General features: G+C 46.6%; 1 protein-coding gene across 2 annotated transcripts in view; it reads right to left on the bottom strand.

Annotated features, from left to right (window-relative positions):
• The window catches only part of PLCD1 (phospholipase C delta 1), a 52,294-nt gene extending 30,797 nt beyond the window's left edge, over positions 1–21,497 (bottom strand). The window contains exons 1-2 of one of the 2 annotated variants that reach the window (XM_027660613.1): positions 21,022–21,497; positions 8,073–8,237 (exon numbers count right to left, since the gene is read on the bottom strand). In XM_027660613.1, coding sequence (XP_027516414.1) covers positions 8,073–8,237; positions 21,022–21,055 — 199 coding nt within the window. In that variant the 5' untranslated portion in view covers positions 21,056–21,497. Of the gene's footprint in view, positions 1–8,072; positions 8,238–13,031; positions 13,282–21,021 lie in introns of those variants that run through there. The other variant, XM_027660612.1, reaches the window with a different exon arrangement.
• Positions 21,498–27,791: the final 6,294 nt, after the last annotated feature.

Here is a 27,791-nt window from a genome sequence, read left to right as displayed (position 1 = left end):
TACAAGGAAGGCTGAAGAGCAGGACTGGTGTCTACTGTAGTCACACGAGACAAGGGGAGAAACTATCAACACAGGAACTGTTAAAAAAGCAGGGTAGGGGAGGACACTTTTTAAAGCTTTCCATAGCTTGGTTGTGTGTTTTCATCTATCAATAAAAAAGCTGAAGCCAAAGGAGTCGGCCCAAGCCATCTGCAAAAGTTATCTCTTTTCTGGAAAATCTTAACCCAGCATGAGTACTTTATCAGCTGCTCCCAGACAGCCAGTGCACTTCATTAGCAGTCCCAAACTAACTGAGCTATCTGCAAGGAGAAATCAAAAATAACTGGGGGACAGACACGTTTCACAGCAGAGGAACACTCACAGCAAATGCCCATCAATCACATATCCCTGCAACCTCCCTGTTCCTTCCCCACCACGCCACAGCGGGGAGATAACCACAAGCAGAAGAGAATCTGGAAAGTTTGCATCCACTTCTCCCGAGTGTTTACGTCTGCTGAAGAGGTGGTTTGTACAAAGCCCAAAACATGACGCACAGCCCAAGGAAGCTCGTGTTCTTCCTGGCCTCCAGACACAGAGTCACACAGGTTATGTCCTGGTCAGCCTTCCTGGCTGCTGTGGGTGCTGCCCGGACAGTGCCACAGCTGAAGGCTCCCCACTGACATGGACACACAGCAGTGTTCCCTGGAGCCAGTGAAATTCCTCCTGTCTGAACCACTCTCAGGGAGATGTTGGGAACTTTCTTTTTAACCCTCCTTTCAATTTTCATCACCAGATCCTGCCCTTGTGCTTCCCCCTTGCTAATTCTCAGCCCAGTGCCCTTCTGTTTCACCCATGGCATCAGCAGGCAGGGATGGGTCAGGCCTGCAGGATCCATGAGGCCAGTTTTGACAGCAAGGATGTTTTCAGGCAACCAAAATGTATCTTTTGGGTATCTCTTTTGATATGGATTTCTCTCTTCATGGTTTTCAGGGAGCTTGCTGTTACACTTGCAACCTAATCTCCTCATGCAGAAGGAACACCTCCCAGAGGAAATCAACTGGATGATCTTTAAGGTTCCTCCCAACCCAAGCCATGCTATGATTCCAGTGTACAAGTGTTGAAGGTCCAGAAGAACAACCCTGACAAGGGTTTTTCTCCCTGATGAGAGAAATTGTCTGAGAGATGAGCCCTGGCCACTGGCCTCTCAATCTCTTCTCCCATCGTTGTTCCACAAGTGAAATGTCCAGACTATGCTGGGAGCATGGACAGTAAACTCTTTGGTAATCCTAAAGAATACAGGGAAAGGAGGAACAGAGGCAGAGAGCAATCCCTTTTTTTTTCCTACTTTTTGACAGGCAGCCCTTTGAGAGGAGATATTTTGTCAGGAATCTTTTTCAAGAGAGAGAATAAGAAAGTGAACTCACATCTGCAAGCATGTGAAGGACAAGGACCAACAGGTGCTTCTCTTTTCTTGTGCCTTTGCTGATAAGGAGGGAGAGGAGGGTCACTGTGCAGACACTTGGAGGCACTGCCAAACAGCTGTTTCACTGGGGCAGGGGGGGCAGCTTTTCACTCTGGGGGAAATACTCCTCAGATCCTTTCCTTATCCTGCCCCCCTGTCATTAGTAACTGACACCTGCAATGTGGCGTTCAGTCACATCGAATTACTCCATCCCACTCTAATTGTCTCCGTAAGTCACTTCTGTTTACTGTCAGGAAATGCAGATGAGAAACGTGCCCAGCCGTTAACAGCTTGTGCAGCATCCTGCATGTCCGCGGAGAGCTCAGGCCCTCACCAGCTGCACCGCGGCCAGGAGGGCTCAGCATCTTGTCAGGAACAGATGAGAGCTGCTGCCTGCCCCCAGCACTGCCCCACAGAGACACGGCATGGATTTCACAACACGCTGAGCACACGGGGCGAACGGGCACCGCGTGCTGCTCCTCGCTTTGGTTTCACCTCAGGAAGAGCCGCTCTCTCGGTTGATTTCGGTTTCCCCCCAGGGGGCTGATGCTGATGGCCAAACGCAGTTGGGATCAGGACCTTTGTAATCAGCGGGAGCTGGAGCACTGTCAGCTCTCCGGACTGGGAATACCAGAGGCTATCCGTCACCCTCACCCCTGAGGGATGCTTCATCGTAATGACTCAGGTGGGTTTAGCATGAGCCCCACTGTGCTGTGCCTTCTTAGCCCTGACCACATTGCTCTTTCATCTCCCTGTGCGTGGATTACTGCAGGTGCCAGCTGCTGATTCCTCATCCATTCCCTTCTCTGCTCCCCCTGCACTGACATGCTCAGCAGGTTGTTCTAACTGGAGATCAGCTGCACAGCAGTCTGCCCTCATTGCTGGCGTGTGTCACCCGCTGACAACCAGTGATATAATGCACATGCAAGTTTACAGGTTGTCTGGAAATTCCTTTTAATATAAGGTCTTTACCCAGCCTTTCTGCCTACCCATCACAGCTTGGGGCGCTGATGTAAATAGAGAGGTCTCTATTTACATTCCTTCCACACATCCCAACCAGGGCCCTGCAAACTATTTCAGCGACTAGTTCCTACTTCTCCTGCCACCACAGCGCCGCTAAATTTGGATCTGAGGCTCTCCACACTTCTGTCTTTGCATTTAACATATGCTGTGGAGAATAAGGTCGATATTTGTCAGCACACTGCCTGTGATGAAAACTGTCCCGGCGACGCAGGCAGTGGCCTGATTCAAAACTCAATCGAAGAAACAGGCAGCCCTGCATTTGAAATGACGTGTTTTATGGGCCGAGTGATTTTGATAAAAACTGACGAGACCCACAGACAGACGGTTTTGTTTTCACAGCTGACGGCCGCCTTGCATAACACATTCACATCAGCAAATATTTTTCCAGGGATAAATACATGTCTGACCACGGAGCAGTGATTCCTAAAGAAAACTGCAGAAGGAAGCAGTAGGTGCAGCCAGCTACCTGCTGTGTGCATACAGGTTGCTGGGAGTTTCTGTTGACTTTAGACACTTATCAGGAACAATTTAAAGCTTTCACTTCTTGACTCGAGCAAGCACAGAGAAATATCACATCCTTCATGTTCTTCTGCAAGCAAGTTCAGGGCATTAATTCAGTGGAGACAAGCATTTATTCTTAAAAAAAAAAAGCGGTATGTTATGTTCATTGCATGGCATTTTAAGGGCACTCCTTAATTTCACAGCAAGCCATAAATGAAGGAAAAAGTTTTCTGCTGAAAAATATCCTATAGTTGGGCCAGAAGTCAGAGGAACTGGAACAAATTTTGTGCATTTTTAATAGTGAGATAACTAATTACTACATCAAAATATCAATTTCATGACTTTAAATAATAATACGATCACCACTTGCAACACTCAGCAGTGCAATGAATATAGTCCACCTCTGTAAATTGTTCCCAAAGCAGATTATTTTAACCAAAATACAGGAAAAAAAAAAATTCCAACAATAGCAGTTTTTACGTAAATCTTTTGGCCAGAAATGGAAATATTTCAGCTAAAACTCCTGAAGTTCTTTCTTGACTTCACTGCTCTGACTCAAGGACACACCCCCAGTGAGTCATCCCTGGTTCAGTGTGCAAAGCTCTGTTCACGGCTGCCATGGGAAACGTCACCTCCCTGAGCCTCCAGCAGAGACAGAGTGCAGGAGGTACCAAAGCACCGTCTCTGGGGCCCCACTGTAGCACCCCTAAACCTAAATGACTCATTCAGTCTTCTCCTTCTGGCTTTGAATATTCTGTTCCTCCACCAAATGCTCAAAAGGATGTTTCACTGGAAAGTTTTCAGCCATCCCTACAAATCCCCGAGTTCAGAGAGTTTTTAAAGGGATTGAGTCTGGCTTAAGTGAGCTCACACAAGGGATTACAGCTGGTTTAAGAAAATACTTTCAAAAATCAATTTCACTGAAAGCAGCAAATGCCTTTTTGCTCTTTTTATTTCACATAGATGAGATCTGATATTTGACAACAGCTAAACTACACAGTGCTACTGACAGGCTGCTGCTCCTGCCATCCAGGCCCTCTGCCCCCTTTGACTCCCCTCCCTTGCACCACAGTGATGCTCAGCAGTGAACTGGCTCAGAATGAACCATTTTCCAGCTCCACTGCACAAATCTTTTCTTTACCCCAAAACTATTAATCGTGCAACCTGAACTCTGTTTTCTCAGCCCAGGGAGAAAGCTGTGTAAAAGCCTCATGGGCCAAAGAAGCATCCACCCTGTCCATGGCCCTACACAACATTTAAGGTAACACAGCAGGGTGTTTATGGATCTGATATGTAGCTCAGACCCAGGATGGAGCAGACTATGCTGAAAAATGGTGCTTTTGTGCTGCCCTTCATGCCCAGCATTCCTATGTCTCTGCTGGAGGCAACCAGAGAGCACACACAGGGCAGAAGATGCTTCTTGGAAAACTGACTTAAGATGCTTCAAGGGCTTTTGGAAAAAAAAACCTGTTCCCTTGGACTTAAATGGAACATACTGAAAAATTATGGCTAATAAGGAAAAAATGGATCATGCTCTACCTGCATAGAAACCATTTTGGAAACACAGCCTATCCCCCCAAAAAAATCCCTGAGGGTATTACAGCTATGAAGACAGGATCCAATCTAAATTCCCAGTTGTTTAAAATAAAGACAACAGAGGAAGGTACTAGTTGTACCCTGTGTATCTGAGCTGGGCAACATCTGTGCCTGTGACAACCCTGATATGTTGGGCTTTTTGAACTTCAAGGATCTAAGATTCTCCTACCTGACCTTGGCAGTCCCCAGTGTTATCTACCAGGCTCCACCACACAATGGTTTACAAATAACTTTTCCACATGGTCATAAGAGCAGCAATAGGAATAACAGGAAATCATCCAAACAAAAACATAACCCTCACCCTGCCCAGGCTTTGCTCCTCTGAGGTGCATCCATCTGCTCACTGCCAGCAATGCTGCAGATAAGATTAGACCCGCTGCTCAAACCTCCCAGTTTCCGTTCTCCTCACTATTTTTCCATCCTAAAAAGGGAGCTTATCTGCAGGTTTAGGAAGGCTTTGTACTGGAGAGCGAAGTAGCTGTCTGTCAACAAGGAAGGGAGACCCTCTGGAGAGACTCACACTGAAGTCCCTGATTTTGGGCCTCAAATCGTGACCCTGCACTCCTCCTCTGATGTGACCACCTTCACACACCAGATCAAATGAGAAGGCAGCCGTGGTGGTAGAGCCTGCCAAAGGACACAACAAGAGCCAGGATAATCCTCTCTATACCTGAACCCCGACCAGCCTGGTGAAGTTAAAAGCTCAAGAATGAAACTCAAACCCAGTGACCATTCTGAAAGCTGAGAATGGAAGGTTTCAGAGGATCAATAAATGAGAAAAGCAAGAAAAAGTGTGACCAGCAGGTTGAGGGAAGTGGTTGTGCCCCTCTACTCTGCTCTTGTGATACCCCACTTGGAGTACTGCATCCACCTCTGGGGCCTCCAACATCAGAAGGACGTGGACCTTTTGGAATGAGTCCAGAGGAAGATGAAGATGTTCAGAGGGCTGGAGCACCTCTACTGCAGACAGGCTAAGAGAGATGGGGTTGTTCACCCTGGAGAAAGAGAAGCCTCCAGGGAGACCTTAGAGCCCCTTCCCATACCTGCAGGGGCTACAGGAGAGCTGGAGAGGGACTTTGGACAAGTGCAAGTAGTGATAGAACAAAAGGGAATGGCTTTGAACTGAAAAAGAGCATGTTTGGATTAACTATAGGGAAGAAATTCTTTTCTGTGAGGGTTGTGAGGGACTGGAACAGGTTGCCCAGAGAAACTCTGGCTGCCCCATCCCTTTTCAAGGCCAGGTTGGATGGGGCTTTGAGCAACCTTGTGTAGTGGAAGAACATTTCTCTGGGAAAGGTTTGGATGCATGGGGTATCAAGGAGCATGCAGGTGCCTGTGAGCCATCAGGTAGTATCACTGCCCCTTCACGTTGCACTGAGGACACTCCCAGGGCACAGCAGGTTCTCCTTCCCACAGTGACACTGCCTCTGTCTCCAGCAGTGTGGCAACACTGGTTGTGCTCAGTTACCAAAGTGTATCTTGAGTGCTGTAAATCCACACCCACACAGACACACTCCCAAAGTCTGGGCCCAACGCCCAGCTCAAAGGATTTGAGCTCACTCTTATTGCAACTCAGTAAATAAAAAAAGTCACAGTTGTGCCTGCTCTCCATGTCACTGCCTCAGCCATGGAGGCAATGGGTTCAACCAGGCAGGTGCCAAGGTCTCTGGAGCCACAGCACAGGGTTCCCCTCCCATTTACTTCTGAGGACCAGGTGGGGTCAGGACTGTTGCTGTAGGTGCTCTCTGACCCCATAATTTTGAGTTATGGGCTGGCTCATAGCACAGGAAAGCAAGCTCTGAAAGTGATTCTTCTCAAACCATGTCCTTATTTGTTTTATAGCAAGATATTATCAGGTAAAGGACTTTGGTTTCATATAGGACAGAGCTCAGCAGAGCAGGTGCTCCCAGAGGACAAATATTCACTGAGGTCTTCGTGTTTGTAGTTGTTAAATGGATTATTGCACTGAGACCTGAAGAGCCCAGCTGAGCTCAGGATCCCACCATGCTGGGCATCCAAACCTGGGAAAGGACAGGCTCTAAACCTAAGACTCTAGGGAGACCTCACTGCAGCTTTCAGTACCTAAAGGGGGCTTATGAAAAAAGAGGGAGAGGACTTTTTACATGGGCAGACAGTGATAGGACAAGGAGGAATGGTTTTAAACTAAAAAAGGAGAGACTTAGATTAGATGTTAGGAAGAAATTCTTCACTCAGAGGGCAGCAAGACACTGGATGGAACAGGTTACCCAGGGAAGCTGTGGATGCCCCATCCCTGGAATTGTCCAAGGCCAGGTTGGATGGGGCTTGGAGCAACCTGGGATAGTGGAAGGTGTCCCTGCCCACAGCAGGGAGTTGGAACGAGATGATCTTCAAGGTCACTTCCAACCCAAACCATTTTAGGATTCTGTGATTCAAAGTCTTTTACATTTAGATAGAGGAGGAAAAAGAAAATGTGTGGGGAAGGATGCACAAAGAGATTAAATGAGGTGCTCAAGGTCATGTGCAGCCATCAGGGTTACAAAAGAAATGTATTTTACCCTGCTACTTTACTCCTCCCACTGAAAATCTTATCACTGCTTGTGGGAGGTGGGGTAATTTGGAAGGCCCACCCTTCATTTAGTTAATTGTAATCAATACCAAAAAAACTGTGTAAATAGCACATTTCAACATACCATAAAATATAGTCCATGTTACTAATTTACCTCATAGATTTACATCATCACTGTGATGATTAGTGAAACATGAGAGAAGAATGTCAGAAAATATGGAGAAATATATCATAAAAATACCAAATGAGAAGAAAACCCAGATACAAACAGACACACTCCCTGCCTGATCCCATTTTGACTGCACAATTGGGCTCCTGGTCCCAGATACGGCGCCAAGCTGGGTGATGCTGGCACAGAATTGTTCTTCCTGTGCCATAAAAACCATTGTCATATCTGGACTTTTTACAATAGGGCAGATTCTGGGTTTCCAAGATAAGAATGAGAATAGGCTTTCCTTCCCAGAGACATCTCCTGCCAGCCCTTGGGTTTCCCCTTCTCTGCAGTTCCCTTGTGAGGCTTAAATGACAGTTCTCCCAGGGACTGAAGGCGGGAAAGAAGTGTCCTGGCAGAGCCCAGACCAACAGCCCAAGAGCACAGACCACACCACAGATTCTCACACCATGTCTCACACTGAGCATTAGGGCTTGGGCACCTGAGTAACCTGAGCAATTTGGGGGGGAAACGAGCCAGGCAGGGCTGCTGAGAGCAGCACAGCCCACCCCACAACCATTTCAAGCAGTAGCTCGTGAGCTTGGGAAATGTGGCCATTCCTGACACGGCAGATTCCTCGCGGCTGTCTCCGGAGCTGACAGCATCCCTCAGCTTGTGTGTTACAGGAGGTATGAAGGATCTGGTCTCACTGCTCCAAGCCCTGCCTCCACACCACACATAAAGGTCCTGGTTCACCTCAAGCACCTCTCACAAAGTGCCCCACTGCCCGTGACAAAGCAGACTTTACTTACAGATCTGTGACTCTGGAGATCTCAGCACCTTCTTCGACTCCTGCCAGATGGTTTTGCAGTCCTCCTGGAGCTTATAAAACCGCTCCTTTCTCCAGGAGCTGGACTTCACTTTTAGCAGCTGGCTGCCCTTCAGGAGGAACTTCAGATCCTTGTCATCTTTGAGGCCTGTGGTGAAACAGGAGTGGTAATGTAAGAGACAGCTCAAGAAATGATGCTCAAGGAGTCTTCCCTTCCGCAGGACAATACAGACAGACAACTGCAGGGCAGACAGGTCTGGGGAGGACAGCTGAGCAGAGAGACCCAAAAATCAATCCTCCACGTCACACTTAATGCTCACAAAAGAGGCTGAAGCTTTGTACATTTCCTAGATTGAGTCTAAAGACTTTTGTATGGCAATTCTCATGTGGTTTACAAACATAAAATACTTCCTTCCCAGCAAATATAGTTACTGTTAGGATGCAAAAACTACAGTAAAACAAACAACAAAACAGTAGCAGCAGAATGAGGAAAGTTGCATAACTTGTAATTGGAATGCTCTCAGGAAGTTCGAAGTGGTTTCAAATCTATTCTGCAACAAATTTCCTTTGTTGGAATACACAAAGGTATCACTTGTCCTTCTCTGGCAAGCAGCACCTTGCTATCCACATGGGAATTCTGCAGATCAGTGACATGAAGCTTAGGACAGGCAAGTTTGGTGAAAGGCAGCAACATATCAATGAGGTAACAGTAAGGTAGTAACCATGCTCTCCTCACTTCTCAACCACCCAAGAGGATCTTTATCTTTCTTACACTACTAGGCCACTACAATGTCAAGTAATAACAACCAGACCTTCTGGTTCCAGAAACTTCACATTTCACAACTTAGCCTAGATTCAGGAAGGCACTTAAGACATCTAGAGAGGCAAAAGGCACCTGCTGAGGCTTTGAAAACACAGATTTGGCATTCTACGTGCTTTTGAATGTCTCAGCAGTATATGACTTCCACATACCTAAATACCTTGGAGAATCTGTCCCTCAAACCAACCATTAATTACAGATCTGGAGCGTGTGGGCTGAGGAGGGTGAGAGCATGACACATGAGAAACACTTCTTGGGCTTTCTGTAATAGGCACCTTGCATCTCTCTGACATGGCATGAAAGGCTGGTTCAGAGCTGGTGAAACAGCATTTAACTCTAGTGCTGATCACATACTTCCCAATTCAGCTGGATTTTTTCTAACCCTATCTTAACACTGCAGGTAACCACTTGGCCACTTGCAGCCACCCAACACATCATGCAAAAATTCCCAGTGCTACCTAAACATAATGTGGGGTGTCACAAAGCAGAAATCCAACTTAACTGATTTATGCAATAACTTTTCTACTACAGTGTCCCTGGTGACACAGGGTTGGTTCTTCTCTGGAAGACACAACTGCCTTGAATTTTCCTTTTTTAAACAGAGCAAGGCAATGAACTACCAAATTTTGGGCCTGCTTGAAAAATAAAACTCAGTATGAGATCCAAGTGGCCAAATTCCTAGAATCCTGACAATTCATATAGGAAATCGAAGTACCAGGTGCTGCAGAGCACCAAGGTGGGTCATGGTGGCAGCCGCAAAAAGTTCACTGTGAGTTTGTAACCAGGATACAGTGGCCTGAAGAGAGCATTTGTGTTGCCAAAGCCTGAGATCTCCATCACAGGTAAGTATGAGGGGTGTCCAGGGTTCACTTTATGAGCCACTCACGTGCCTTTACTGGTATTTGAGGTGCCGAGGATCATGCCCAGAGCTGAGCCTGGCCAAAGCATCCAGAGTTGAAAGTGTCACAGTGGGAACTGGAGATCCTGAAGATGTGGCTGTGGCCTCTCTCCTTCCTCTACATTAAATTAGCTATCTCATTAATTAAGTGTCTTCACATGCTACAGCATCCCCTGGGCCTCTCAGCTCCTGTCTGATCTGGCAGTTCCCAAGAGGAGAATTTGAGTGCTTCCTCCTCTGGAAACCTCAGAAAAAAATTCATGGAGAGAAGAAAAAAGCTGTCTCCTGCACAGTGCAGAAGAATGAAACGTTGATCCCATTGAGACCTGGGACAGCATTCCCAGGGACTGATAAGAGGCCAGATTATCCAGAGGACAGACAGATACCACAACAGCTTCATGAGTCCTCAGTTTCCTGAGCTGTGCTTCTGCTCTGAGACAAAGGTCTTCCAAGTGCAGAGAAGATACCACAGCCTCCAGCCTCACTAACATCCCTGTGGCATTCCTCAAGGTTGCTGGAGAGGAAACTAACTTCTTCCTTCTCCCTGTTCACCCACATTTCTGTTCTAGCTCCCAGACTCATTTCTTATTTTTCTTCAGATCTCAACCACACAAGGCATCATTATGGGAATAGGAGAACATGTCATCCTAGGGTGACATGAGGAGGAAAGCAGGAAAACCTCAATTCCTTTGGATGCCTATGTCCATAAATGGGTAATGAGAAATCCCTTTAACTGGGGCATGTTTGGTTCCTCAGACACCGTGTGCAGCATCTGTAACATGTCCTGCTACCAGGACATCCCAAAGAGCTGCACCAGTGTCATACAGACAAATCTGGATAGGCACAGGTGGAGGCCAAGGGCAGATTCCTCTCCTCCAGGCTTAGACCACACAGTTCAGACACAAGCTGGAGCCCTTCATCCTGCTCACCTGCACAGCCCAGTCACTGTATTAGTGTGGGTCAAAACTCCCCTTCATCTTCCAAGGTTTTAACTATGGGGGAGGAGCAGCCCTACCAATCATGCTTGGTTGTTGTTCCTGAGGACCAGGAAAGGTTAAATGATCAGCAAAGGAGGGCACTGCACTTTGCAAGAGCCAGAGGGAAGGATGAAGAGGGACAGTGCATGGTGAAGGCATGGCAAGGACAAAAGCTGGCAGGGAGTCTGAGTCAGGGGCAGTGAGAGAGGGCAGGGAGGGGACAGAGACAAGCTTCCCCCTAAGAGGCAGCAGGTTTGGTCAGGAAAGGGCAAGAGGGCTAATCATGAATGTCTAACAGCTCTGACATCCCTTTGATGTGGGGTCCCTTCAGATAGAGAGCAGTCACCCAGAGCTGACCTCTGCCAGGGTGACCCCAAGTCCTGACTGAACCACTCAGAGGAAGAAGGGACATCCCCTTGGCCAGGTGGGCCCAGCCTGTGTCAGGCCTGCTCTGGGTCTGTGTAGCAGCAGTTTAAGCTGACACAGCTGAACTGGAGAGGAAAGAGGGCCAGTGTTTCAGGCCCTGCCTCCTATGCCCAACCAAGCACTGCCACAGACTCTTTACATGTCCTTGGGTGAGTCACTTAGCTTCTCTGGTCTTACCTACAACAGTGTTTTGTTAGGCCAGAGATGGAGCTTAAGACGCTCTGATCTGCTGATACAGGAACCACAAACTCACCCCTGATGTGTCAGTGGGACATCACTCTCAGCTGGTCATCTGAACTGCTTTCCAGAAAAAAAACACCTTTTCCCAGCAGAAGCCTCATTTCGGGTTTTATGCCTGAACCAGCTCCTGAGGATTTCAGCCTAAAAGCTCCATGGAGAATCATGGAATGGTTTGTACTGGAAGGGACCTTATAGGTCATCTAGTTCCAACCCCGCTGCCATGGGCAGAGACACCTTCCACTAGACCAGGTTGCTCAAAACCTGAAGCTGAGAAGTTTTGTGGTCCAGAGCTCCATCTCACAGCAATGGAAACTTGTATGAAAGAAACCAGAGTCCTCATAAACATACATAATTTAAAAGTTAAAAACCACTGTGCAGCAGGACAGGCATATTGATTTCCAACTATATAACAACATTAGGTATGAGAAGCACAATCATCACACCGAAATACATGTCCAAATCCTGCCTGACATATGTGGCAGGACTGTGTCTTGTTTAGCATCCTCTGTAAAATACCAAATACACATTTGGCATGCAAAATTCCAGAATGCCTTTCAAGGGTCAGGACCCTCCTCCTCGCAAAACATCAATCACACACTTTCTAAACAGAATATATTCAGAATTCAGTGATGGTCAGAGGAAAAATAATGTTTGGCCAAGGCAGAAGCACCTCAAGCACACACGGCACTGCAATAACCACGATGTTAATATACTGCACTAGGAAGCTTTAGACACTGAGACATCAAAAATGTTAACCTGTGGTTTATCTAACTCGGGTTCACAGCAAGCAGGAAGCACAATAAAACAATAGCTGTCAGGGCAGAAGCCAGGCTTTCAGTTCACTAAGGAGACAGAAGGATAGTGATAATGTATATTGTTGCATTGTTCACTCCTTAATCTGCTGGTCTGATAGAACTTAATTACAGCTTCTATAAAACAAGCCTCTTCCTGCTTGCCCTCCCCCTCCCACCTGCTTACAGACCAGGCATAATTCAGGTTTGCTGGTTTAAAAGGGTAGAAAGCCTTTTTGATAATATCTAAAAAGCTTGGGTGGGTAGATGGCTGTTTCCCATTTCCACCTGCCCTCTCTATCCACGGAAGTCAAGGGACTGGCATCCACTTGGGCTGTGTCTCCAGAGAGCAGGAACTAGCAGCAAGTTCATAGCCAGGCACAAAAGTTTTGAAACTGTTTCCTCTTTCGTCTGGTGAATGCAAACCGTGAGTGGTTCTCTGGGCTCTTACAGCAACAGGCAACACACCCCTGAACAGTGCTAAAATCTGGCAGGAAAAGGGCACTGCCCTCCCCAAACCCCTTCAACCAGCAGCAGTTCAGAGAGCCCAGCCACAGATTTGGGAACCGACCCTTTGCCAAAGATCTCCCGCATCCTTTGATGCCTCCAACAAAGTGCTTTACACATCTGGCGTGTGGTTACAGGCAAATGAAAGGAAAAGAAACCTCGGGAACTTAAAAATAACGCTGGAGTTGTCTTTAGGGTGGAGCGCTGCCTCTGCACAGGGAAAAGACGCAGAAACGAAGCAGCTGCCAGCCCAGTGCGAGGCTGTGGCCAACCTGTCCCTTACCCAGCCTGATGCCATTCAACGCGGCCACTCGACGGCTCTGCTCCAGTAGCATGTTTTCCTGGGATACGGTGCGCTTGGGCTGCCTTCGGATGCACTGCATGATCCAGCGTGGGGCGCAGGGAGAGGCGTCGGGTGCCGGGAAGGATGGGGGGCCACGCCACCCCTGCAGGGATCCCTGCTCATCCAGGAGCCTCCGGCGTGCGCGGTGTCAAACGGGGCTCCAAAGGAGGCAGCGCAGGCAGCGGGACAGAGAGAGCAGAGGAAGGCAGGGGAGGGCAGAGTCCGGCTGGGGGTGGGACTGTGGGAAGTCTCTCCTCCCGCTTCGCTCACCAGGACACGCTGGATGCAAAATTAATCCGAGGAGACTGCCGGCAGCTGCCCAGGTAGAAGGAACAAGTTTTCCAGCAGTCGTACGCCAGTGGGTTTTTACGCATCATTTCCAGAGGCTGGAGAAGTCCCAGATATTGTTTGTGGCTCCTAATCAGTGCCTTGGGCTTGTCAGCTTATCCTGCCCACGAACGCCTGGATCAGGGCGAGCTTGGCTCCACCCTTTCTCTTCTGTGCCGGGCTGCTCCGTGCTGTTCCCACTGACAGGGACTGAAGACGAAGCTAAAACCTCTCAGCCAGGGCAGATGTGGCCAAAAAGCTGCTCGGAAACTGTGTTTTAATGCTGTTCTTTTTCCACCTACAGAAGAGTATTTTCCTAAGAGTCCGAAGAGTGTCTTCTCTGCCACCAATTTCCTGTGTGACTTGGGTGAGTCACTTACCCTGCATTTCTGCATAGCTTTGGGTTTATTCTTGTAATTCAGATTTACCCTGCACTCTGATACAGGAATAAGCCCCTTCAGGCATTTAACAAGTCACTGATTACACAAATCAGAGAATAATTCAAGGTGGAATGGACCTCTGAGGCTCTCCAGAGTCAATCACCCAACTCAAATTGGGGTCACCTTCAAAGGCGGACTTGGTTGCTCACAGCCTTGTTCAGAGGAGTTTGGATATCTCTAAGGACAGAGACTCCAAAGCCAATTAAGCTCCCTGTCCAAGAGCTTAGATGTTCTCAGTGAAGAATTTGTTCTTTATGACCAGTATAAATTTCCTTTGCTGAAACTCACAACCATTCCCCATTGTCCTGGCAATGGCTGGGACTAAAATCCATCTCTCCCCTAGCCATGACCATTTCTGCAGTGATGTACAGCAGTTATATACACACCTTGTCACAGACTATCTTTTTTTATCATTGCCTTTGTCAGCTGCTGCCCTGCCAGGCAAGCAAGGGTGAAGTACTGCAGGGAAAGGGGTCAAACTGAGGTGAATGTCCCTTACTGCAGAACCAGCATATGCCCAAGAAGCTTGACATCAAACCACATGTCACTGTTCCTGCTGCAAACCTAATCAAAGGCTCTCCCATCACCACCCCCTCATCATATTCAATTCAGGTTTTAGAAATATTATCTCTGTTTCTGGTATCTGTCTATCCAGTCATCTTCCCCTTCTTTCTCTGCAGTCTGAAGGAAGCCCTACCAACCCCCACAGAGAAGCACAGAGGACTGGGTTATTTGACCAGCACAAGGACAGGGTCAGAATCATTAATCACTGCCATACAGCACATGTAAGAAACACTCTGAGGACAAGGCAGGGCATTGCATGGCCTTGAGCAGCAATATATCTAATAAAGCTTTATTTACACACAGCCACTGCAAATCACAGACAGTGAATGGAAATAAAGGCCATTTCTGAAGGGGTCATTGCTGAACTTGTTAGCCAGGCTGGCCGTGGGTGTTTGAGGAAACACCTCCAGCCTTTCTGGGCCCCCTACACATGCAGGGTTTGGGTGTCAGAGCCATAACCTTCACAGCACTCCCTGGGAGCTTTGGTTTTGCCCTGGTGAGGAGGTGGGCACCATTATGCAGTGGCTAAATGATATTTATTAGCTAACAGTCTCCAAGCAATTCCCATATTTCACATTGTACTGGAGAGGACTGATCTAATTAACTGACTAGGGAAGACCCTCCCGTAATTGCCTTAGCAAAACAATTTGCTTCTACACACCAACTGTTCTGTCCAGCAGCAGAGTCCCAGGGGATCAACCTGGGAGCACACAGAGCCCTTGTGCTTCATTTTCTCATTAATTTTTAATATCAGTGCCAGTGACAGCCCTGCTCAAAGCTTTCCAGGCCCTTGGAGAACATTTTACTGTACTCATCCCTGAAGCACAAAGCACAGGGTCAGCATTCAATGAGTTTAGATACCTCTCCAGAACAGCAACGCGCGAGTTTTGCTGTTGCGAAGGCTTCAGAGATATAAGACAGTTTGAATCAGTTTGTTTTTAAAATGAAGACGAGATCACTGGGCGAGAAATTCCCTGCTTTGGGAAACAACAGAGCTGGATGTATTGTGGTCTTGAGGTCATTTAAAGACAATGTCACATCTCACAGCAGAAGCCTGAAGGGTGACCCTGGGTTCCATGGCATTGTGTGCTGATGTTACATGATGCTGCCGTCACGCTCCGGTGCTGGAGGAAGTGATTCCTGCAAATGGCTCATGGAAAAATTCTCCAAGCCTTATTCACTGCAGGTAACACCTGAGTGGGTCGTGCAATTTTACCCATATGACCAATCCCACCTAAATAAGTGGCACTGGTCACATGAGTGAAGTTATTCATGTGCCTGTGCCCAGGATCAGGGCTGTGCTGATCATCCTATCAATTCCAGCTGGATTACTCCCAGAGCAAACAGAAATCGATGTGAATGAGGATGTCAGAACATGGTCCCAAAGTTAACAAAGTGCTTGAATATCCAGGAAACAGGCACTTGAGATAGAGTGGTTGTAGAGTCTGGTAGGAAATGGGCTATGTGAAAGCACTGTAATGTGCAGGCTGGTCTTCAGATGATTTCCCAAAATGAATTAATCTCCATCACATCCTTATACAAAGGAGCTCAGGAAGCACTATTACCACTTCACAGAGAAAGGAACAGGATGTTTTTTCATCTCTTTGGGGATGGACCTGTTCTCCCATCACCATCATGTTTGGGCAACACCAAAAGTGGTGCAACACTAATTCTGATCATAGTCTCTTTACACCACACTGACACAAATGACGTGACAAAATTCAGCTGCTGATTTGCCCAGACTTGAGATAATTTAGGACTGGAATGAAAATACCTGTGCTGGTGATGACCTCACCACTTCCCCATCATGTCATGCACATGATGCAAATTATTATGACTCGAAATGCCTATGGCAGCTACATAACAAACAATAAATGTCATGCTAAGGGGAGATTTTCCCACTAAAGAGGCCAAAGGTTGTGCCTTGCTCTGTAGTTGTTACCCAGAAGAAAAATTTAGGTCTGTTTTACATAATGCTGTTCTTCCCTGCAGAAGAACATGACAGCAAGGTTCCTTCCATGTCTTCAGGGTCCCACCTGCCCTGCCTTTCCTTCTGGAGTCCTTTCTTCACTTCATCCATGCCCTCTCACATCCCACCCATAGAAACCTCCCCCTTCCCTCCTTCCTTGTTACCCCCAGAACACCACTCATTGCCCTCAGCTCTATTCTCCTTGTCACACCTCACCATCTCCAAGGACCAGGCCTTGCTGCTGGCCCAGCTTCTCACCTCCAACAAAAAATGCCAGTGGCTCCTCTACACCACCACTCCCCCTCTTGCTCCCTGTGGGGAAGTGGGGATCGTGGAGCAGGTGGTGGGACCAGACTCATCGGTGCCTCCCTGGCCAAAGGCAATGCTGTGCTTGTTGTCAGTGGGTGCATCTCCGGTGCATGTGGTATGTACCAAGTTCCACCTTGTGGTGACACTGAGAATGGGCTTCTCCATCAGCAAACCTCCTCTCCCTTTCACTGGCTTTTCTTGCCCACTCCCCTCCCAGGGTGCTTGAGAGGTCCTGCTGAGCTGAGGCAGAACCCGTATATATGAAACCTTAAAATTTCATATAGGAGGAGTTCTCCCGAGTCTCATGGTGTGGTTGTCCTCCAAGTCACTGCCTGAAGACTCCCTCCACTGGCACACTGGAGCTGTGTGATGGGCAGGTTTCTGGTGCACTGAGATCAGTGCTTTCGCCCTGCCCAATATTTCTCAGCCCCACTTTCTCTCTGTATCCTTTGTCCATCTCACCTTGTCTGCAAGGTCTCTGGGAGGAGAATGCCTCTTCTCCAGCTCTGATGAGTCTGTGCAGCCCATCTTCCCCCAAAACAGGTTGGCTATATCCAGACTGCCCCCTGGGAAGGACTGCAGGCCCATCACCCAGATCATGCCATGTTGGATCAAAACCATGCTGGGGAATGTGCTGGAAGTTAAACAGTGCAGAGCCCTGGCCCTGGTTTGTATAAGCAAAGCCAGGCTGCCTGCCCAGACATTTCACAGAAAGCTCAAATCATGACCTTTATTTGTGAATATCTTCATATATCTTTCTGCCAGTCAGGGTCACTCACAGGGTGCTTGGATCAGTGCATGGAACAGGCTGTGACCCATCAAAAGCTACTCCCCTGCACTCTTGATGAAATCCAGGTAAAACACCCAGTTAAAGTTCATCGCACTCAGGAACCCAAAACCCGACCGAAGGTTTGGTTTGGTCCTTCCACTGGTCCCTCCATGAGGGTGCACACAGAGATTTTGGCTGCAGAGTGAGAGGCACTAAAACCAACACTGGCTTGCAGTAAATTACAGCTTTTCCAGTAGCTGGTGTGTAAAGAAAGTAGTTGAAAAGAAGGATATCAACTTGATGGGTAGGACCAGGATCAACAGGGAGGAGCACTCATGCAGTTTAGTTGCCTAACTCCCAAGTCATGTTTCTGAGCACATGCTGATGATGTCCTCTTCACAACCCCAAAATCAGTTGTAGGTGAGTCCCAGCTTCATTTTTTTTTAAGGTCGTTTAACAGTTTTTCACAATATTTTCTTCAGGAGACGAAATTTCTTCCATAGGCAAAATGCAAGTCATTCTCAACATTCTGTAGCAGGGCAAAATTCATGCAATAATTAAATTGCACAACTGAATTATGCAAATCTAGGGGAAAAAATATTTTTTTTCCTAAGTGATTTATCTGGAATTTCTGTAACTCTAGCCAAAAACACCCCAAGAGATTTGTTGTGTGGCACCTCAACACAGGGCTTTAAAAGGTACCATGTGAGATGTAAAAATTTCTCTCCACACAGTGTCCAGATTGGCCTATTTAAGGCGTGGAGGTATCTCAGGCTAGAAGAAACTGTGGCAAAATCTTCTCTACCTGCTTAAAGAAAATGAGAAACCTCTGTGTTTGACCAAGGTCTGCAGCCTTCTGTTCTGGTGGGCTTGGTTGATAAGAACTGAGACCCTCCACCCATAGGAGGGACCTCAGAGACAAGACTGGGGGTCAGTCTCACAGTATTCAGATACCTACAGTGCACTGAACTGTAGAAGACTGTGCCAGGAGAAGACAGGGCACAATTCACCTGTTTAGATCCCTGTAAGCCTAAAATTTCTAGCACACACCTATGTCTAGCCAGCTGAATCCCACGCTGGGTGATCAAATCACCAAATATTCATCTGCAGCTTTCCATCAAAAATACCTGTTCAAATATTTTGATCTTCCTCTAAAGAAAACTGTACTTTGGTCCCAAATCATCAACAGCTTTGGCTCCCAGAGCTGCTTATTCAAGCAGCTGAGTTTCCAGATCTTGCACAAACCATCTCTTTCCCACACACCTCTCCCTCTTGCTTTTCCCTGTAGTTGGTTCTATCCTTTCATCTCTGCTACCTGCAGCAGTTTTCCAAGTGCCCACATTTCCTTCTCCCTCCTCTTTCACTTCCTCTTTAAAATCTATTTTTCCCCAAGCATCTTCTTTCCCCGACTCAGCTGCTTTTGGGCCTCATGTCAGGGCTTTACACACTGACAACAACCTCAGGAACTGTGGGTTTTGTTTTACTAAAAGACATTGCTCAGACTGAAAATTTAGCAGGTTTTGTGTCAAAATAAAGAAGACAATTAATTTTACTTGTCTTGTATGAAAAAGAGACAAGTTGCCTGGGTAATGTACTGAGAAGTGTCAGTATCCTAAATCCTCCTGCAGTACTAGGAACACTATGGCTCATAAAACTCCCACATAGAGCATCAGGCACAACCTGGATCAAAGGGGTGTGCTGGGAGCATTTTGTTGGTAGGAAAGGAGATCAAAGTCACCAGCTGCTCCAGAGCAGATCCCAGCTGATCCCAAGTCACATTATCTCCACCCATGGTGGTTGAAGCCCAGAAGGAGCCTCCTCAGAGCTCCCAGCTCAGAAGGGCAGGTGGAGATGATTCATTTGGAAATTTCAATATAGACATTAATCCTGAGGACTTGCTGACAGACTAACACAAGGAAACAGCCTGTTTTGTAGGATTTTACTAACCCTTCCCTGCTGATTCTCACCCTGGGCTGTGGCTAAGGGCATTCCCATACTGGGACTGTGGCATTCCCTACACAATATACACAGTGTCTTGTGTGAAACAGTCAGTGTATAAGAATAAGGCATGGTACAAATTAGCTATTCTATAATCTGTGCAAGCACAAGGGCTCCCAGTTCAGAAACAGACCAACTTCACGAGGCAAGAGAAAGGTTATTAATAGCCCACATTAATTCTGACATGGTAAATACAGCTGTTGTTGTTTCTATGTTGGGGGAAAAAAAAAAAAGAGAGAAACTGAAAGAAAGAATCTGAGTTTCAACATACATCCAGGGACAAAATATGTCTACAACCCACAGCATCAGAAATTTCTTACAAACTACATAGCACAAGCCTGATCCTGCTAACAAGTCCACATGTGAGCAACTTCTCTTGTCTAAGTGGTCTGGCATTTGGAGTGACTTTGGCACTTGTGTGTCTGTGTTATGTGTCAAGGAATTTCAGTAAACACTTTTTGAAATCCTTGGCTCTTTCAACATTTGTGTATTTTTCTGCTTGAGACAAGAAAATAGATTAAGAGCCACTGAATTCTCCTCCGTCCCTAGCCCCAGAAGACTAAATAATATTCTCTGAAAAATAACCCACAGGCCAGAATGGGAAATGTTTTAATAGTTCCAGATGTGTTTCTTAGCTTTCTTTCCCCAGTGGCTGCATAATGAATGAGATACCTACAAAAAGTATACCATTAACCTCTGGTTCACCTTCCTGTTGGATTTCTAGCATCTGTGAGAATCAGAGGGAAGATTTCTTGAGCCTGCGGGAATCTTTTCACAATTCTCCTGGTAACACTAAATTGATTATGTTTATGTGCAATCACTTATAGCTCTGTTAGTTTATTTTTGTTTATAGCTCAACTGTAGTAAGAAAGCACCTATCTCATGGAATAAAAATAAGTACTCCAGGTTTTTCCCATTTCTGTGGGATCACAATAGCCCATTTCAATCTGTAGCTATCAGCTATCACAGCCCTGAGTTTTTTCTGCTCATTAGAGTAAGTAAAACACAATGAAGGGGTAACAAAGCAATACATAAAATCAGATGAGGAAATAAGGGGGGATATTTCATTACCCTGTCCATCAGACAAGCCTCCCAGACCTGGTATGATTGAATCTTCTTAAATCTCATTTGCTGGAAGGGCAGAGAGGATTTCTTCTTTTTTTAGAAACATTACTTATTTTGTACTTAATATTTACAGAGTCTTGGGGACAGACCCAGAGCCGAGGTGTTTATCCAGGCTCTGTTTTCTTCACCAGAGCCCACAAAGTTTACTGAGCAGAGCACCCATCCTGCTCTGTTTCACCAGAAAGGGGAGGAGATTTGGATCCACTTTTCTGAACTTGCAGACACTTACCCTGCCAAGACACCCTTCCTACCAACAGAGCTCACCCTATTAACAGAGAAAAATCTATCATCTCTAACAGTGAGGAAATGCTGCATTACTTCCAAATGAGACAACGGGGAGGCGAAGGACGGGGGAGAAGAGAGGGGTAAAAATGAAGCTCTTGGACATGATAAGAGAGCTGAAACGCAAGAACGTTTCCCTAGACTTACTGTTGCAAGCGAGGAATGTGCCATTCGATTCCATGGCTGCAGAACAAGCCGACGAGCAGCAGCAGGAAGGGCTCCGGCAAACAGCTGTGCCCAGAAGTTAGCGCTGGTGGAAGCCAGAGCTGCGAGGCTCCCGCCGCTCCCCGCTCCAGTGATCCCCAATGTCAGCTCCCTTCGGAGAGGCCTGCTCCTTCCCCTTGGCTGGAATTGCGTCTTCGCTATGACTCCTCATTTATTTCTCTCCCGCATCCACACGCCGCTGCCTTGCCCGGCGCACCGACTGCGGCCAAGCGCCCGAGCCCCAGCGCTGGCCCTGGCTCCTCCCTGCTCCATCTGGCGTCTTCACCGCTGGCCCAGCCTCCTGCTGCTGCTGCTACTGCTGCTGAACCCTCACAACGGTGCTTCTTTGCTTCTTTTCCTGCCGCTGCCACATTTTCCTTCTCCGCTCCTTCCTGGCGCGGCTTCCAGAAGACACCGGGAGCTGCGAGTCCATCCTTGGTGGTCCCCAAGTCAAGAAAAGGGGCTTAAGCAGATGCAACAGATCAGAGTTTAGGGCTAAAGAGCTTTAAGATGCTGGTGGGGGTATAATTCTTTTCATAAGGGAAAAAAAAACAGGTCAGAACTTGCCAGTGTAGAAATAGAAGCTGTGACCACAAATGCTCGCAGAGGAATGAGCTCAGGGCAGAAGAAAAGTTATGAGCTTTGCATTTGAGACAGTGAGACAGAAAAACTAGAGTTTTACTGGAGTTTTCACTGTCCTGAGGCTTTTACTGAGTGGAACTGATTTCTTCCACTCTGTCCCCTCCTTCTGAGTTAGATATTTCCGAAGGGTAGAAAGATACTGCTTGCAAACAGGGAAAGAAAAGGAATCCAGTGTGGGAAAATAAAGTTTCCCTCTACTTGAATGTTTTTAGTTATTGTTTTGTTGTTGTTTATTTACATTTCTGTTTATTTAGGTTTTCCTGATGAAAACACTTGATGGGAGTTCCTGGCAGATTCAGATCCCTCACTCCTCAGCAGCTGTAAAACCGGCAGCTCCACTGACAGAAGGGAAAAGTCCCTCTCTGATGGTGACAGATCTGGGAAACATGTGGTGAAAAATACTTTGGGACTAGGACAGTTTGTCCCTCCCTGCCAGGAACTGGACTGCTGCTCTAAGAGCCCAGACCTCGCTCTCAGAGAGTTTTACAAATATAAGGCTGCTGCCACCACCCAAGGAAAACTGCCCTAATATAGCAAACACTCATTGTGTTAGTACAAAACTAACAAAACCAAGCAAGTGAAGGAAAAAAGGTACAGAGTTTTCACCCCATGACTCTTCTAAAGTCCACTCTTTTACCCCATGGCCACTAGTATGGCATGGGGGAGGGGTTCATCTCCCACTAGACGCTTCCCAAAGGACCCAGAAAGGAGCATTCCTTTTTCAAACCCACAGACATTGACTGGCAAACTGTTTGGCAGCAAGGTTGGCTGCTGGCAGGCAGGACAGCAGCTGGAAGCACCCAAGAGATTCCTGGTACAGCCTTAAAAGCCTCGAGGCAGGGGGATTTTGGGAGGACACCTCCACAGCTTGTCACCCTTTCAGCTGATGGGGAAGGGTACTGGAGGGAGTGTACAGGAAGGCTGGTGGGTGAGCCAGCCAGACTGGAAACTCCAGTAAAGCTGAGGTGATGAGGACATGATGGCTTTCACAAAGGAGAAAAAGTAGGGAAGGGCAGTTTGAAAGTGGTGATGGAAAACAGCATTATAGTAACTCCTTCACTCTTCCCTGTATCACACCAGTCCTATGAGGAGAGGCTGAGGGAGCTGGGGTTGTTTAGCCTGGAGAAGAGGAGGCTCAGAGGAGACCTCCTCACTCTCTACAACTCCCTGACAGGAGGTTGTAGCCAGGTAGGGGTTGATCTCTCAGGCAGTGATCAGTAAGACGAGAGGGCACAGTATTGAGCTGTGCCAGGGGAGGTTTAGGTTGGATATTAGGAAGAAATTTTTTACGGAGAGGCTGATCAGACATTGGAATGGGCTGCCCAGGGAGGTGGTGGATTCACCATCCCTGGAGGTTTTTAAGATGAGACTGAATGTGGCATCAGTGCCATGGTCTGGTAGCCACAGTAGGGTTGGATCAAGGGTTGGACTTGATGATCTCAGAAGTCTTTTCCAATGGTTGATTCTATGATTCTATGATCTCATCCTCAGATTGCCTGGCACAAGCCCCTCCATTAGAGATGGACTGATCAGTGTCCCTATGCCCTCTGTGGCAAAGAGGGGAGTCTAAGAGAGCTACATTAGTCCCCAAAATTATTCAGACCATATTGTGGATAGAACCCCTTCACAGCAGTGTAGGGCATGACAGTGCCAGGATGTGACCATCACTCTGCTGTGAACACCACTGTGATTGCACCCAATGCCTCAGGCTGGACAGAACATCCACAAGTGAGCAGGACTGAGTTTCTCTGCCATCATTCTTTGAGATTTGAAGATGATCCTCTGCATTTACCCCTTCATGACCACTGTAGCTTCTTGTGTTTCCTTCTTTCCATGCTGCCTTCTCTGTGATCACAGCAGCAGTGGTAGTAGAAATGGTGCCTATCAGGAGGTTTCACAGAACCTTGCCCAACTTTTCTCTTTTCCCCATTACATTTATTCTTCCTGTTCCTGTGCACATCCAGAAGCATCATCACCATTTAGGCTGCTTGGAGCACTTGGGGACCTTTCTGCCACCCTAAGCTAAGTCATCACCATTTCTAAACCCTTGATGGGCTTGAGGTGTGTGTGCTCAGAGGAAGTCTGGCACTCACAGACAGTCTTACATTTCTCACATTCATCAGCAGCAGTCACCATCAGAGCACTGATATGCTGCAGCAAACACTCAGAATCTGAGATTTCACAGCATAGGTCACATCAGAGCCTTGTTTCAGAAGGCAACAGTCCTTTGAGTCATATTCCTGCATATGCTTGAATTCCCTTTCCTTTGCATTGCTGAAACCAATATATATGCAGAATAACAATGAAACAAAAGTGACGTGAGCAGCTACTGGGCTCCTGTGGGCTGCAGAAACCCTACTAATAAAAAATTCTCTGAGAACAACATAGCAGTGTAAGAATGTCATATGAATATGCCTTTTTTCTTGTCCACACCATAATTTCTGAGCTCATCAAGAAGCAGAGTCAGGGTATTTCTAGGCCTAGAGACAGGCTGGGGCATTGGCACTGCCTTCCCAAAGCCAAGCTGCACCTGAAGAGTACAAAGTCAGTGCCATGATATTTTACTGAGGGACAAGGTCTAAAGCCAGGACACATCTTGATTAACACACTTGCTCTCCAGCCATAGAGATGAGGTTGGAAGGAGTTAAATGTCAGGCAGGCTGGGTGAGGAGCCTCTGTAACACACCCTCCAACACAGATGTCCATATGCAAAGGTGCCAAGATCATCTGGAGCTGTGCAAAGTCAAGGAGATCTCCCATTTCTCTCACCCCTACACGCCTTTGTATTCTCCTCCTTTGTTTTGCACACACAGCCCAGCCCAGGCAGCAAAGGGCATTTGCAGAGCTCAAAGCCAGAGATGTTTGCAGGGCTCAATTCCACAGTGAACCGTAAATCTCAGCAAACCAAAAGCAAAGCAGTTTACCTGTCTCCACTCCGAGGGCATGACTCAAGTGTTGATTTAATTGCACACAGTGGAAGGAGCAGCTTTTCATCTCAGAGGAATGCTACACCACCCCAACACCGAGTCTTTCCAATGGAGAAGATGCCTCCTGGCTCCCTCTGCCCTTCAGACTCTCACACACACCCTCCTCACCCCACCGAAATGTTCCCAGACGCCTCTCCAGAGCGTAACAGCTAAAGGCTTTGTTTGCTTTGCTAAAAGGACTCAGGGTTTCTGCCACAGTGTCACAGTGTAAGAATCATTTCGGGGTTACATGGCCAGCAGGGAGCTTTGGCAACCACGTGGGGCTGTTTTTGTCAGCAGGAGAATTACGGAAACCAGCACAAAAGAAAATGTCATATTAAATAGAGTTCATGTCAATGCAGAAGCGGGACTGGAATTCTCAAACACTTTAGTTATGGTCTGGCTGTTCACTGAAATGTTTTGGGGTTTTTTTTATGTCTTTTCCCAGTCTGTTTACTGGTTTAGATGGGATGTGTTACAATCCTCAGAACATCAGGTGTCTCTACATCCAACTCTCATATAAACAGATTCATAGAATCCTGAAATGGTTTGGGTTGAAGGGACCTTGAAGATCATCTAGTTCCAACCCCCCTGCCATGGGCAGGGACACCTTCCACGGGGCTAAATAAGTCAATAATAGATGGATAGCAAAATGTAAACTTGTCAGCTGCCTTTTACGCTTTGGGAACTGCTCAGGGCTCTCCCAAAGTAGCCCAGATACCCATGTGAGAGGCCAGCTCCAGCTGCCCTGGTGACTCACCTCCTGTAAAGGCATCATTACTCCTTGGTTATCACCGCTGTGGACACAGTTCTTGCTGCTAATACTCCCTGCCCATGCAAGACCTGGGATTCCTAGGGCTGACCCTACCACTGAGGCTGCTCCACCCAATATTTACTTATTGGCAAATTTTCCCAGCACTGCCAGGTTTCCAGCAGCTGCTGGTCCTTCGCCTGCAAGAAACACACTGCAGTGTGGGGAAGAACAGCCTCGTGGCTCAGCAGGAGCTGGTGGAGCTCAGCACCTTTGGAAATCAGGCTCCCTCAGGAGATACCTTGGAAAAAGCTCAGGAATGGGATTTATGACTGTCAAGAACAGTGAGATTATTGGGTTTGTGGGCCACTCACTGGACAGAGTAATTCACCAAAGTTTATAAACTAGGCTGGAATGGAATTAACACACAGCTCAGGGAACGGGAAGGAACAGCCAGGTGCCTTGTTTATCACCACGGAGAGCTGTGCCAAAATATCTTCAGACTAAATGATATTGATGTCTACATCTGCATTTAAACCATTTATTGCAACAGTTACTCCCACTTAGGAGAGCAGTGCATGGCCACAGGAAAAGGAAGCGACAGATGCTGGGATGTGTAAACCTGCTGCTGGCATAATCCTGTACCAGTCCCATTAAAATTAATGAGGTATTTCTGCTTGAGCAGAAGATAAATTCAACTTGCTAAGCCAGAAATACGCCTACCTGACTCAGTATATCTTAAGTATTTGGAAGGGTTTTGCCTCCACTTAGTAATCAAGAGCAGTTCTAACCACCATATAAAGCAATAAAGCAGTCAAAGGAGTCATCTATTACTGTCCAGTCACAATAAAGACTTAAAAAGTTACCAGTTCAACAGATCTCATGTTGATTTTAGGCTGAAAAATTACATAAAAATTGAATAAAAAGCAAGATTGTGCTTCAGATTTGGAAATAAAAGTCCTAGGTTCCCCTACTTATTCTGAAAAGTTCATTATAACTCTTGGAATTTCAGTATAAAGGAAACAGTTAAATAATTTGATCTCAGTCCATTAGTGCTTGGTATTATTTAGACATTGCATTCATTTTATCTTCAGACTAATTTTACGCTGAATGTTTCATTTTATATTTGTTTGCCTCATTTCTGTCACTACAGTATAGATTTATGAGTGTCTGAGAGTCATTTTTGTGCATTTCTGTGCTTTAACAAATGTAGGTTTAAGTGAGCCCTCTAATGTTAAATTCCCTGACTTTAAATATTTTGATTTTGGGAGAGTGAAAATATCTTTACTATAGAGTTGTACAGAAAAGTACATTTAGTCTAAAACACTTATAGCGAGACTTTCTGGGGAGAGAGGACCCCAGAGACTTTCTTTTAAAGCTATGAAAATCTCATCTATTAACAATGAATGAGAAGCTTTAAGAAAACATCATGCCTACATTTCATCAGCTTCTCAGTTCGGCACATCAGTAAACAGCACAGATCAGCCACACAATACTGTGATTTATAACTGTTCAATGATTTAGTGAGTCTGACCATTAAAATGAAGTTACTGTCACACGAATGAGAAACAATCACCTAATTGGGGAAACTAGTGATGTACTAGACTTGCTGGTTTGAATACATTAGGTGGAGTGATTATCTGTTAGGAGAGAAGAACAGCAGGAGACTGGTCCCAGGGTCCTGCCACTTTTATCCATTAATGGCTCCTTCTGATATGTGACAGAATGAGAGGAAATGGCCCCAAGTTGCACCAGGGGAGGTTTAGATTAGATACCAGGAAAATTTGTTTTCTGAAAGAGTGGTCAGGCATTGGAGCAGACTCCCCAGGGAAGTGCTGGAGTCAGCATCCCTGGAAGTGTTCAAAAGGAGTGTGGATGCGGCATCTGGGGACCTGGTTTAGTGGTGAACTCGGAGGTGTTGGGTTAATGGTTGGACTCAATGAGCTTGGAGGTTTCCCAACCTTAGTGATTTCTTTGATTCTGTGATCCCAGATCCCAATGGAGCACAGACACTGAGTTTCACAACCACTAACATCCAGGTTAGCACATTTCCAACCTTTAAAGGCCACAGTCACCAGGCCAAATCACCTGCTGTCAGGAATGCTTGACACGTGTCTCTTCTTTCTTGCACCGTTGCCTCTTTCCAGCCCAGAGCACTGGGTTAAGTATGGAGGAGGGTTGATGATTAATGTCATCATGGTTCCTTTTAATATACTTCATCTGTCAGCTTAATTCTCTGCAACTGGTCTAATCACAATAATTAGATACAATTGTTCAGATCATTACCTAATTGCAGCTTTTTTCATTGTAGCCAATTCATATGACTTTTAAATGGGCAGAAAAGATGGAAAGTC

The sequence above is a fragment of the Corapipo altera genome, unplaced genomic scaffold (genome assembly GCF_003945725.1).
Source record: "Corapipo altera isolate COAL_440 unplaced genomic scaffold, ASM394572v1 126, whole genome shotgun sequence".
Classification (NCBI taxonomy): Eukaryota; Metazoa; Chordata; class Aves; order Passeriformes; family Pipridae; genus Corapipo; species Corapipo altera.
Note: the sequence above shows the minus strand (reverse complement) of the source record. Positions and strands in the feature narration are given on the sequence as shown.